Raw genomic sequence first — 13,062 nt, forward strand, 5'->3', positions numbered from 1 at the left:
GACAGTACTGCAGAGTCCAATGCTTCCTATTCTCTAGTTACTCACATTGGACTCTAGTTCCAGTCCCTGATAGCTCTCAGCAAGTGGCTAGACACTTCCTTCAAGCTTTGTTCTTAATAATGACACCCTGTGTGAAAGCTATAGTACAAGGTTAAAGCGGAGAATAAAAGTAAAGGGAAAGTCCGAAAATTGTGTTATTGTAACATCCATTTCTAGGCCTGAACGTGTCCTTCAAATGTATAGCATGGTTCCAAGGCTTAGTCTCTGGGTAGCGCTCCAATTTGTGCCTTGAAAAGACTTTCCAGAAGTTATGGTACTCTGGAGGCACCAGCCTCTTAATCTCTTCCTTGTGTTCCAGTTTGTCATTATCATTGTCAACTTTATCTAAAGATTTGAGTTTGGCATAAACATAATCAGTGTTTATCCTTTCCTCAGTCCCAGTTTGACGGACGTGACTCGGTGTACCCAAGTCATTACACTCCTGAGGGCAATATGATAATGTAACAACCCCTGTTTTCCAGTGTATCTCAGGACTCCACCATAGGAATTGATTTTTGCGCTCTTTGCACACACAACAATGAGAGACACTACCAGAGTAGCTGCTCTTACCATAACATTGCTGGTACTTATTGCACAAATTGCAAAATATTCTATATATGTGTAATATATTAACCTTCTATGAACTTGTCATTTTTTTCCACATTGCCATAACTTATACTTAGATAAAAATTGCTATAAATATCAATGGTACAAGCCACTATCTCACTCACTAGGGGCAAAATCCCATGTTTTCTATAAAAGCATTTAAAAAATACTTGAAAACAGAGACTTTATTTCTTAGCCTGTTTTTCTACATAATATTGGAGATGTTTTGCTCATTATTTTTCAATATTTGCTTTTGAAATATTAGGGAAAACATCCAAGATGTATTGTGACAAAACATTTTTCCACTCATTGTAGATGCAATACTGATTACCAATGTACCTTAAGGAAGGATTGAAAAAGTATTGAACCAAAAATCTTGAATGTTATTTACAAAAACATGCTAAAAAACAATGTCTCTTTTTTTTGAGTGTTTTTCAGATATTTTATTGTAAAACATAGGATTTTTCCCCCAGGGACTAATGCAAGCCACATGATTTAACAACCTTGTCAAGTATTTTAAGCTATAGGAGCTACATATATAGGCTATTAGAGCTATAAGTGTTAGTTTTTTCCAGTCCCTGATTGCTCTCAGCAAGTGGCTAGGCACTTTTTTTAAGTTTTGTTCTTAATAGGTTATGAGCCCTGTGCTCTAGCCATCTGTTTCTACATAGTTTTGGTGACCATACCTCTGATTTGGTTTCAATCCATCTATCCTATCTGTCTCTGCTTCAATTTCGACTTTTTGCCCTATTTTTCGCTTTTTGGCATATCTGGTGTGTGCATAAAGCTCCAATCTTCTCTGCTCTGTCCATTATCAGATAGAACAAGCCTATACGCTGTGAAGCTTGCCTGCATTGCCTCATTTTGCTCTTGCCTAGAGCCTCTCTCAGTCTGTGGTGTTTGGGGAGCTTAAGTCACTTTGTTGACTCATATACAAGCCCTATTAACCAACACTGTCTCGAGGCAATTTCTCTGTTGATATAAGTGTAGTATTGGAAGTGGAACACAGGTGTAACCCTGTTGCAGCACTAAAAAAACCTTAACACCCTCCTGAATCACTTTTTAGACACTTTTTGGACTCTATTTAGATCTATCCTTGTGCTTTTAGACCCTCTCCATATCTCTTCTCCATTGCCTCACCATCTTATCTGTTCACCTCCTACTGTTGCCCATTGTCTTTACCACTCACTGTTCTATCACCTATAGCCATCTTCTACATCATTTATCTTTGCTCTATTGTCTTATACAACACCCATCATGTCTGACTCTGATCCCAGGTTCAATCCCTTGTCTGGCACTAACTACCCCCAGTGGAGTGGTGAAATGCAAGTTTGGTTGATGACCAAGTGATTGTGGAGGCCCATCTCTGGCGCTGAAAAGTGCCCTGTGACTGATGCTGAAGCACAAGAGAAATGGGAGTTGAGAGCTGAAAAGGCTGCTGGTGCATTATACCTCAATGTCACCAAAGAGCAGTGTATCCACCTTGATGGCATCATTGATGATCCTGTCAAGATCTGGGAGAAATTGGCTACTGTGCACATGTCTGGGACAAGATTCAATGCCTATGACAATTTGTTCTCTATCAGAAAGAAGGGGGACGAATCCCTGCAGTCTCTTATGACTAGGATTGATGAAGGCATGCATCAGATTCAAAATCTTTGTCCTACTGGCTTCACATTAGCCAAATTGGACAATGAACTGACATGCATGGCCATAATTAGGGTGCTTCCTGATGAATATGCCCACTTCACTTCATCTCTACTGCTTCTGGGCAGCTTAGATAAAACCCAGCTCAGGTATGCTTTCCTTGCTGAAGAGATTAATTGTTGTTGTTGTGCTAAAGTTGATTCTGCCTTACATTCTTCATCTACCAAGAAAATTTTGGTGGTGAATAGCCTGCCTTGAGCCTATTAAGGGTGAGGAATAATGTGATTGTCTGAAAATTTACTATTCCAGGACACATTGGTGTTAAGCACAAGTACGCATTAAGGTAATTTTAAGGATATTTTCAAGAACACATAGTATGGTAGCCTCAAGCCAAATATTTGGGAAGGCGCAAAACCAGCCTCACTGGAGCTTTCAGTGGATTCTGCCCAAAACATCCGGTTTGAGCAAATCATTATAGTTTGGCAACCTCATTTGGGCCTTTATCTATGACATACATTCACAAACACTTAGTCTTCAAGGTAGTCAGACTGGCTTACAGTGTTACAGTATGTTCTCACTAAGATCATAATGTGTATGGCTTGAAAACTCCAATAAACAGGTTATAAATACTAAAATACTAGTATTTTCCCTTCCTGTGTTACAACCAAAGTTTTTATACTCTGGTGCACAGTGAGAACAAGCAGTGAGGGATGAATGAGAGAGTGGATAAACTCCCTTAGGTTTAAGACCGAGTTAGTTGATGGTATTCAACAGGAGAACTTGCTGAGGCATTTCTTTGATCTATTGGGGTGTATATACTACTACAGGGTATTTGTACATGTGTATTATACAGTTGATAAATGTGGTGGCTAATGATGTCATAAGGTGCAGCCCTTGTGACCAGCTCCACCCCATGAGAGAGTTGTAACTAAAATACAACAGACACTGTGCAGCATGAGAAGTAGAAGTTTAAAGCAGAGAATAAATAAAGAGGAAAGTGCCTTGTGGCCTGTGTCTAAAGTGAGAAAAGAAGGTTAAGTAGGAGAATGAAATTTGAAGGTTAAAAATTTGTGAACTGTCACAATTGGGGTATTGACAAGTGCACTCATATACAGTAAAGTATACATGGAGTTATGAGGAAGCAACAAGATGATAGTAATTACTGACCCATTCATGATTGAGAAACATATCTATGTACTGATAGAAATTTGGCAGTTTGATTGGAATTGGGAACTCACGTCACAAAATGATGGTAATTGGCTGATCATCTGTCCATTACATGACCTTTTACTATATAATATTCCTTGTTAGGTTTGTCCCCAGCCAGATCACTGGGCTTAATTTCGGTTATTAGCCAAAATTGCCTTTGAGCAAGTGCAGTGAATGGCTAAGACCACTCATCTCCATTTTGTGAGAACGCAAAAATTCTCACCAAAGATGGGGTGGGGACTTCTTTGTAGGGACTTGAAAGCCATAAAAAATACATCCCCAAGTTAGTATACAAAAAAGCAATTTTGTAAGTAGTAGAACATATTATGTATAGAAAACTTTTGGGTTTTTGTGAACTTCACCAGAAAATGGTGGTGAGAGCAACCACAATGCCAACTCAAAATATTTGATAAAATGTCTATTAACAATGTGGTCTACAGGTTCCAAAAATGCTTTTTGTATACTAAGTTTCTCACCTTTTTTTGACTTCCAAATCCCTATAACAAAGTTCCCACCTCATCTATGGTGAGGAATTTGGCTTCCTCACAAAACAGCATTGAGTGATCCCAACCTGCTTGAAGATTCATATTGACAAATATGATAAGCACAAGCTGTTACAACCAAGAGTTTGTATACTCTGGCACACAACTCAGACAACACTGTAAAGGTAGTGAGGGGAGTGGTTACCCTTGGGATAGGACCAAGTTAGTTGTGGGTAAACAACAGGAGGACTTGCTGAGGAGTTTCCTTGATCTATTGGGGTATATATACTACTACAGTTTGTTTGTACATGTGTACTGTACAGGTGATGGAGGCAGTGGCTGATGATGTCATGGGGCACAGCCCGTGTGACCAGCTCCACTACGTGAGAAACTTGTATCTGTAAATGGAAAAGGCAGGGCAACACGAGAAGTGGAGTTTGAACAATAATGGAAAGTGCCGCATGGCACAGGGTGTGAAAACTACAAAGGAAAGTTGAAGAGGAGAATGTAATTTTAAGGTCCAAAAATTGTGTTATCGTAACACAAGCTAGCCGAGCAGGTGGGGGACGAGCTTAATTCCTTGTTGTCATAATGATTATGATTTCAGAGTTTGTTCTATATAAAGCCATTACATGACCATTGCCCTTCGGGCAGACCTAGACCTAGATCACACTCCAGGCCATCAGTTAAGACTACACAAACTGTTAATACTATGGGGATGCGGGAGTGGGTAGTATCAAGGTAACCATGTGACAATAGGCAGAATGAGCCTAAGGTGCAAGAAAGGAATGGAAGTATAAACGTAAAAACGTCTTTAGCAAACGCATCGTTTGTGCGTTGGAAACCTGGAACCTATGGGTCCAGGAATATGGCGGGATCCTTCGGGATTTCGCCCAAACCCGTATATAAAATTTACTTTCTTACTTCAACACAGAACACCAATTTTATCACTACATCATTAAACTGTCAATATACCGCGTTATCGAGTACCAAAGACCATATCTATTCGAGTTGGGAAATTTTGAACTACCAGTTCTCAAAGATCTCACCGGGCACATAATATTGTTGAATTTGTCACGGGATAAGTACAAGGCGCTGAGACACGAATATATCTGACATATATAAGGAGCTCAGCGGTAACTGTGAAATGAGATGTCATTATAATGGATTCATTGCCATCAACAGATCACGAACCTCTTTTGTCTTCGAGCACGCGCCCCAGCTCCGCCAAACTTCTTAGGCTCCATGCGCCTCGGGTCTGCAATCAGTAAAGTACGGTCGTAGGCCACCATCTTTTTCTTTAATTCTATGGCACTGTATGCATCAATGTATTTCGCGTAGTACGCAATGAGCCCTTTAGCTATTGCCTGACGGATAGCATATATTTGCGAGGTGTGTCCCCCCCCACTGACACGTACACGAATATCGAGTGGTGAAAAAGAACTTTCTCCTGCTATGAGCATTGGCTCGTAGACTTTGAATCGGAGAATTTCAGGTTGGATGAGATTGACTGGTGAACCGTTGACATGAATAAGCCCCCGACCCTCTTTAGCGTGTGCTACAGCAGTAGCAGACTTTACATCATTGGAGTTTAGCGATATACTAAGTTAACACGGTATAGAAGACGTCTCACCTTTTTTTTCCCGAAAGTTTGGACCGCCTTTATGGATGAATTCATCGATACGTGAAACAAGGTTGAAGCTATAACTGCTGGTACAAGTCTACTAGAAAAGAAGATTGGCTTAGTACCACGGCAAGATGTGTTTCGAAACCAACGATATCAATCAATATAACATCAACCCAAGGTCATCCATGTTGTAACCTCAACATCCATTCCATCCATTGTATTTAAGGTGTGAATACCCACTTTTCGCACCAAGAAAGATCGCTATAAGCTTGAATGTGATGAAGCTTAAACTCACAACTCTGATCGCCCTTTCCAGGAAGTATGGATACGTGAATGAACAACAGTTAGTCGTCGTGAGCTACGGTTGAGGAACGTCGATGATGACCTAATATTTCCCACGCATTTGTGTAACGGATACGTGTTACTTCGTTACTTGTTACTGTCACATTTCCTTTTTCGTTCGTTTACCATAATTCTAACACTCTTTTATTGCTCGTAGAACTACTGTCGCTCATTAGTTTATTTAGATTTCCTTAGACTCCGACACCGATTCGTGTATATAAGGGCCCTCTGACTCGTCCCAGGGAGCCCAGTGTTCTCAGGAATAGCAGACTTAAAACTGTGATCCCTGGTGTGCTCGAGATGTCTCATCTTTCCATTTCCACTCGTGTGACGCTCAGTGACCGTTACAATTTGCTTGCCACGTCTTTTGCTTCGTTTTCATCCTCTTTGAGGTGGTGATTTATCATGCTTGCATTTTTCCGTTTCAAACAGGGAAAGGTAATATTGACTATGTATTGTATTCTTAATCACTAACGGGTTCCATTAGCTGCCCCTCCCTAACATTCGCTACATTGGCACAGCGCCCGCCAATACCATTGAAGTCGACGTTGGCCACTCCATCCACGCATTTCCTGAAGGTTCTTCGATTTGCAAAGGTAGATTCATCTTCACGTTCATTATATACTGCATCTCATTGTTGGTTAGCTGTCGATTCGGCAAGTCTTGTTAACTTGACCATGTCTAATCTTTTTCAAGAGAAGAAAGACCAGCTCCCTATTAATAAACGTGTCGTCACTTTGGACTCCTCCATATTCAACCATCCCCTACGACGAGACATACTCCATCTTTGTGTCGTTCACCATCTCGATTCTTTGCGACAGGGCCTAGCTTCCACTAGAGCTAGAGGAGAAGTACGTGGGTCGAACCACAAAATTCGTCCGCAGAAAGGATCGGGCCGAGCTCGTCTTGGAGACAGTCGCAGTCCTATCCTTCGTGGGGGAGGCGTTGCATTTGGGCCCAAGCAGCGAGATTTTAGCACACGTTTAAACGCCAAGGTCATTCGAATGGGAATGAGAGTGGCGCTGACACTGAAAGTTAGGGAGCAGAGATTAGGCGTAGTAAGCAGTCTGACGTGGTTCAGCAGGAAGACAGTGGTATTGAAGAGTAGGCTGCAAAAGCTAGGATGGGACACAGCTACATTGTTTGTCACTGGACAAACGGAAGTGCCAGCGAATCTGAGAGTTGCGGGTCACAACATCCCTGGTATTGACTTCAAGATTGTACAGGATCTCAAGGTGTATGATCTTGTCAAATGGCGTCGAGTGGTATTGGATACAGCGGCACTGTGCACTATTGAGCGGATATTAAAGTTTTAGTGGTATATTAGAGCAAGGCACAACGGGGAAGACTTGTGTTGATGTTAATTGCACGGCTAGTATGTTGGTTTTGTCCCACAAATGTCAGAAAAATCCGTCCAAGCTGATCAAGCCCAGTGAAAAGTCGTTCTATATAAGTCTGTATTCTCCCTTGCTTACTTAATTCAATATATGATGAGTCAATATCTTATAAATAAGGTCTGCACCAAAGTAAGACCATTTGTCGTGAACCCCCTTGATTTTAATCTCAACTGCTCCGATTGAATATAGCTGAGCATCACAGTGAAGGCTAGCTATTGCTTCAGCCAGTGTAACTCACCACTTAGCCTTTGTGTGAATTGGTAGAGTTGATAGTAAAGCTCTCATATGATGAACAACACTAGTTTCAAAGTTTTTTTTGATCCCAAACAGATGCTGAGCCATTGAGATAGCAAAACTGTCAGCCACTCCAACTGAAATGCCGCTACGAATTGCAGACACACTGACCAAAACATGGGCAAAAAGATATGGGATATTCAGAGTCATATACAGGTCCCAGGCGCTACATAAATTGTACTAGTTGTGATATGTACAATAGTAGGGATCATGTACATAACATTTTTTTCTCTATAGTAGCTGTTTGAGCTGAGTTCAAGCTGAATGTGCCGCTCATGTAATGCACTGGTGCCTTCTCTATTACTACTGAAGTGGGACCCTAGGGACCAGGTTTGCACAAAGTGTGAGAGAGTAGTAAGAGTGAGTCCCAATGTTACAACCAAAGTTTTGATACTCTGGCGCACAACTCAGACAGGCTACAGTTGAAGTGATTGAGAGTGGTTACCCCTTATGATAGGACCGAGTTAGTTGTGGGTAAACAACAGGAGGACTTGCTGAGGAGTCTCCTTGATCTATTGGGGTATATATACTACTACATTTCATTTGTACATGTGTACTGTACAGTTGATGGAGGCAGTGGCTGATGATGTCATGGGGCACAGCCCATATGACCAGCTCCACTGTGTGATGTACTATGAAGGCAGTGGCTGATGATGTCATAGGGTACAGCCCGTGTGACCAGCTCCACTGCGTGAGAAACTTGTATCTAAAAATAAAAAAGGCAGGGCAGCGCAAGAAGTGGAGTTTAAACAATAATGGAAAGTGCCACATGGCATAGGGTGTGAAAACTACAAAAGAAAGTTAAAGAGGGGAATAAAATTTAAAGGTCTGAAAATTGTGTATTGTAACCACTACCCCCTTTCTAAGGCTTGACTTCCAGGCAAGACCAAGTACCGGAGGTAGTGTTATGATAACACAATTTTTGGACCTTTAAATTTCATTCTCCTCTTCAAATTTCTTTTGTAGTTTTCACACCCTATGCCATGCGGCACTTTCCATTATTGTTTAAACTCCACTTCTTGCGCTGCCCTGCCTTTTTTATTTTTAGATACAAGTTTCTCATGCAGTGGAGCTGGTCACACGGGCTGTACCCTATGACATCATCAGCCACTGCCTTCATAGTACATCACACAGTGGAGCTGGTCATATGGGCTGTGCCCCATGACATCATCAGCCACTGCCTCCATCAACTGTACAGTACACATGTACAAATGAAATGTAGTAGTATATATACCCCAATAGATCAAGGAGACTCCTCAGCAAGTCCTCCTGTTGTTTACCCACAACTAACTCGGTCCTATCATAAGGGGTAACCACTCTCAATCACTTCAACTGTAGCCTGTCTGAGTTGTGCGCCAGAGTATACAAACTCTTGGTTGTTACAACCCATGCGGAGCGCAGAGGACTGCTGACTATTTTTTTGCCTTGTCAGTGTCCAGTTTGCTTTCTGGAACTGCTGCAGCAGTGCAAGCTTTTGCGGCGCTGGAGGTGGACTTGGGGCAGGACTTTACGTTATGCCCGGATTGACCACAGAATAGACAGAGATTGTTGTTGAAACAGCGCTTGCACTCTTCCAGAGTGAGTTTCCCGTCCTTTCCCAACTTATTGGTCAAGTCCAGAGACTTCGGAGTGTGTGAGTGGTGGGAGTGCAAATGGGAAGTGGAGTTTCCACAGGTTGCGGACTCTGCAGTAAACATGGAAGAGGACTGCTTGGAGGAAGACATGGTGTTGGTGCTCAATGAGGATTTGGTCTGGGTGGTAGTTTCCATGCTGACTTCACTGCACTGTTCCCAATAACAAGAGTCAATAGTTTGAGCAAGGGTCTGTAACTCCATGAGGGAGTCTGTTTTTCCAATGCGGGAGATTTTGTCTTGGATCCTTGCAGGAAGTCCTTTGCAGAAATAATGTCAGAGTGCACCTTTGCCCCATCCTTGGATTTGGGAGGCAAGACAATTTGATTCCACCAAATACTTGTTCAGACATCAATTTTTGTGCATCTGGAGGTGCTTAATCTGCAACTCTGCAACTCCATTGGGGTTGTGAGGCCCAAAATTGGAGCGGAGTTTGGAGAGAAACTTGGAGCAGTCATTGGTCAGTTCAGAATGCACCCGGACGGTCGTTGAAGTTCAGCTGGCACTGCACAATGAAGGAGTGGAGTTTCCGGGGATTAGAGCCATTGAAAGTATCCAGCTCTCTGATCTTGGTGCGTGCGGAAACACCGTTGGGGGTACATCTGGATAATCAGGCAAGCAAGGTAATTCCTTGAGCCAGAGTGAGGTCTTTGGCATCCTCATTTTCTCACTCAACTCGTAATGTAGGTATGGAGTTCCATGCGGACAATTATTTAGCAAGAGGGGAACATATGTGCAAGGAGTGTATTGTAAGGTCTAAACTACAGAGTCCATAAGGAATATTAGAATGTGCGAGGGGAAGTGTATGGCGGACTAGAAGTCTGGTGCATGAGTATTGGAGCGGACAACTGGAGTACCATGTGGAATTGGGGTATAGAGTTATGCCAACTGGCAGACCATGAGGAACATAATCCCAAGTATGCCGATGGTTTGGGAGCTTCAGACTTGGAGATGCCGGAGTTCTGTCTTCTGGTATGGATATGACACACTCAGCACACCTGATTCCCACACTAATATGTGCCACTCTGCTGAGTTGGCTCCCATTGAGTCTGCTCTGAATTTGCTGTGGGAACCAGGTGTGTCCACAGTCCATTTTCCCACCATTTGAAGATCAACCTCAGAATGCATTAATTTATATTGACCGCACAGCAGGTGATACCACTCCTCAATATAATGGACAGTCAAACCTTATCAGTTGGATTGGCAGATTTTCATGCTCAACTTGGGCAAGTTCTCTCTTCACTGAGTCCTACTGATCTTTCTGTTATGATAGGCAAACTTACAAGACACATCTCCAACCCTATGCTCCACAAACAAGATAATGTCCATACCAATGCAGATGTCAATGACATTCATGATGACCAGGCCACTGGTGGATCTCAATCCAATGCAACTCACTAGGCATGTCAAACAACCATCTCGGACATCTTGACAATTCTATCAATCAAGGTATCCAAAACATAGAAGACGTAGAAGAAGATATCTGGGCTGCTCAGGCCCCCTATCCACATTGTCCACACCGCCCACACTGTCCTTGTCCCAGAGGTGGAGTGGCACCTGCCACTTCCTCTTCCGCACAGAAGTGAGAGGCAAGGGGTGCTTCAGCTACTAGGAACAGCTCAAGCATCAACTTGTTTATTACTGGACTTGCTGCCACCCATTCTACTTCACCAGCATTTTGAAAAGATGAGTGGGTAGAATCTGTTACTTCACTCATCACAAGGACCCCCAGCCACTACACTGATGAGTCATTGACATCAATTGTGGCAAGATGTCATCATGTAACAGAGAAAGATGTCTCTCTTAATTTTTTGCTAATGATTAACTACACTCAATTAGTTGCAAAATGCGGAAGGTAAGTCTCAAATCTGACTCATTCACAGCCTTATTATAAATGGTTTTTTTTGAGCACACATGTTTGAGAGCGGGTTACTTTGGGGCAATATGCATAGACCTTCCTCCTCCAAAGCCATCCAAAAAGAGGTTTGAACAATGATTGCTAGGCTGCACCAACTTTTGCCCATCATGATGGCAAGTATATTCTCTCAAGCCCTTATTTCACATTATTGACTACCAACAGACATTGATTGCACAAATCTGGAGGCAACTGACCACTTTTTTAGTGTAATCAGATTTCAGCAAGTATATTTCCTTGTTTCTTTTTATTATTTTTCTGAATGTAATATATAAGACATTTCATCTACTTCCACATCAATATGATTGCTGGAAAATATGTCTATTCCCAGTGGACAGTATGGTCAAGCTCTTCTTGGCACTGACCATGCTGAGGGGCATTTTCTAACCCCATTATCTGACATTGAGAGTCAGACTGATATGTCAGCTCATGCTGCGGCTCTCATTTTGTATGACTCTTCCACCACTCTTTTCACCATTGTCACCACATTTGACCCCCAATCCCAGGCCAACTTGAAGTGTCCAGCACCACAATTTTCTGAAGAAAATTTTGCGTAGACTGAAGGTGATGAAGAAGAGGATTGAGGATGAAGAACCCATTTGTAAAAAGGCAAGGAGGATAGCTAAAGATGAGATCCGTGAAGAACTTGACAATAAGAAAGAAGAGTTAATGAGTTCAATAAAGCCAAATGGTATGTCAAATCAATTACTCTGGTATAGCATGCTAACCTTAATATAACCACAGATAAGTATACTCCTTCTGCTATGCCTACCCCTAGTAAATCTCCTGTGCATGAAATTTACAATTCTGAATATGAGCCAAGAGATTGGTCTATGGGTAATGAAGTAAGCAACATCCTCCACTACTAAAATGCACAGATAATATATTGTATTACTTTACAGATAATTTGCCAAGATTTAAATGAGACACTTTTTAATACAAATCATGGCATTACCCCTTCTGCAACTTCATCAAAAAACTCAAAGGTAAAATCTTATTTTTTGAAAGGAGAAATTATTCCCATTGACGTCTTTTCATATCATTATACAGGTTGCAATGCCTAGCTTTAGCCCTACTTCAGCAAAATTAGCCAAATTAGGCCATTCATGTTTGAGGGTATTACTAGCTATATCAAAGAGTGTGATAATCTGGTCTGGACTGCATTGACAGAAGTAGGAAAATTTTCCACCACTTGAAGTGCCAAGCATTTGATGCTGGAGGACGTGGAGAATGAGTTATTAAAAGGGAGAATCATAGACTATATACACCAAATCTCTATATTTTTGATTGTTTCACGATACTAATAAATCTCCACAGGTTTGGTCAGCTTCTTCCCAGATAAGGGGTGATTTTCAGAATATAGGCTTGCAACAGATAAACTTCCAAAAAAAATATGTAATGTGGTAAAATGGCTTTTAAACAATGGAAAAGGTGATGACCTGAATGTCAAGGTGTGTATATTGTTTCATCATCACCACACTAAATATATAACAAATGTTTCATTCCAGGCCCATACATATGACAAACAAAAACCTTTTAGTTATAATATTATCAAGCTTATTCTTCAAGTCCAATGGTTTCACAAGAAGGGTAAAAGAGTGTATAATATTTAAGACTTCAAAAACATACCTCCCCCTCGTATTGCTTTAGTGGTAGTTGTGGTATTTCCTTTTTTATTGACTACTATTACAAATGTGAAAGCTGATATTTTTCTTCAGGTAGAAAACTGCCTCCATGAGTTTGCTATGGGTGTAAGATATACTCTGAATTTTTCAGACTAAGTATATAGTGCAAGGTTTGTATATATTACTGAATATTATATTTGGGAATACTAATAACCCTCTACTACAAGGTACCTTGCTAGATTGGAAAA

General features: G+C 41.4%; 4 protein-coding genes across 4 annotated transcripts; 3 read left to right on the forward strand and 1 right to left on the reverse strand.

The window, feature by feature from the left end:
• Window positions 1-1,902: 1,902 nt before the first annotated feature.
• On the forward strand, window positions 1,903-2,550 carry SERLADRAFT_432003 (uncharacterized protein; the record flags this gene model as incomplete). The annotated part of the gene is made up of 2 exons (XM_007312271.1): window positions 1,903-1,974; window positions 2,026-2,550. The coding sequence occupies 2 exons, from the start codon at window positions 1,903-1,905 to the stop codon at window positions 2,548-2,550; spliced, it is 597 nt and encodes a 198-aa protein (XP_007312333.1).
• A 2,477-nt stretch (window positions 2,551-5,027) lies between these two features.
• On the reverse strand, window positions 5,028-5,919 carry SERLADRAFT_454788 (uncharacterized protein; the record flags this gene model as incomplete). The annotated part of the gene is made up of 3 exons (XM_007312272.1): window positions 5,028-5,123; window positions 5,178-5,557; window positions 5,617-5,919. The coding sequence occupies 3 exons, from the start codon at window positions 5,659-5,661 to the stop codon at window positions 5,114-5,116; spliced, it is 435 nt and encodes a 144-aa protein (XP_007312334.1).
• Window positions 5,920-6,321: 402 nt separating this feature from the next.
• SERLADRAFT_454791 (uncharacterized protein) lies at window positions 6,322-7,454 on the forward strand (the record flags this gene model as incomplete). Its single annotated transcript, XM_007312273.1, has 3 exons — window positions 6,322-6,390; window positions 6,440-6,548; window positions 6,598-7,454. 3 exons carry the CDS (start codon window positions 6,358-6,360, stop codon window positions 7,266-7,268), a joined length of 813 nt encoding a protein of 270 aa, XP_007312335.1.
• Window positions 7,455-11,506: 4,052 nt separating this feature from the next.
• On the forward strand, window positions 11,507-12,385 carry SERLADRAFT_404614 (uncharacterized protein; the record flags this gene model as incomplete). Its single annotated transcript, XM_007312274.1, has 5 exons — window positions 11,507-11,706; window positions 11,747-11,880; window positions 11,934-12,034; window positions 12,092-12,175; window positions 12,260-12,385. 5 exons carry the CDS (start codon window positions 11,507-11,509, stop codon window positions 12,383-12,385), a joined length of 645 nt encoding a protein of 214 aa, XP_007312336.1.
• Between the last annotated feature and the right edge of the window lie 677 nt (window positions 12,386-13,062).

The sequence above is a fragment of the Serpula lacrymans genome (genome assembly GCF_000218685.1).
Source record: "Serpula lacrymans var. lacrymans S7.9 unplaced genomic scaffold SERLAscaffold_1, whole genome shotgun sequence".
NCBI classification, from domain to species: Eukaryota; Fungi; Basidiomycota; class Agaricomycetes; order Boletales; family Serpulaceae; genus Serpula; species Serpula lacrymans.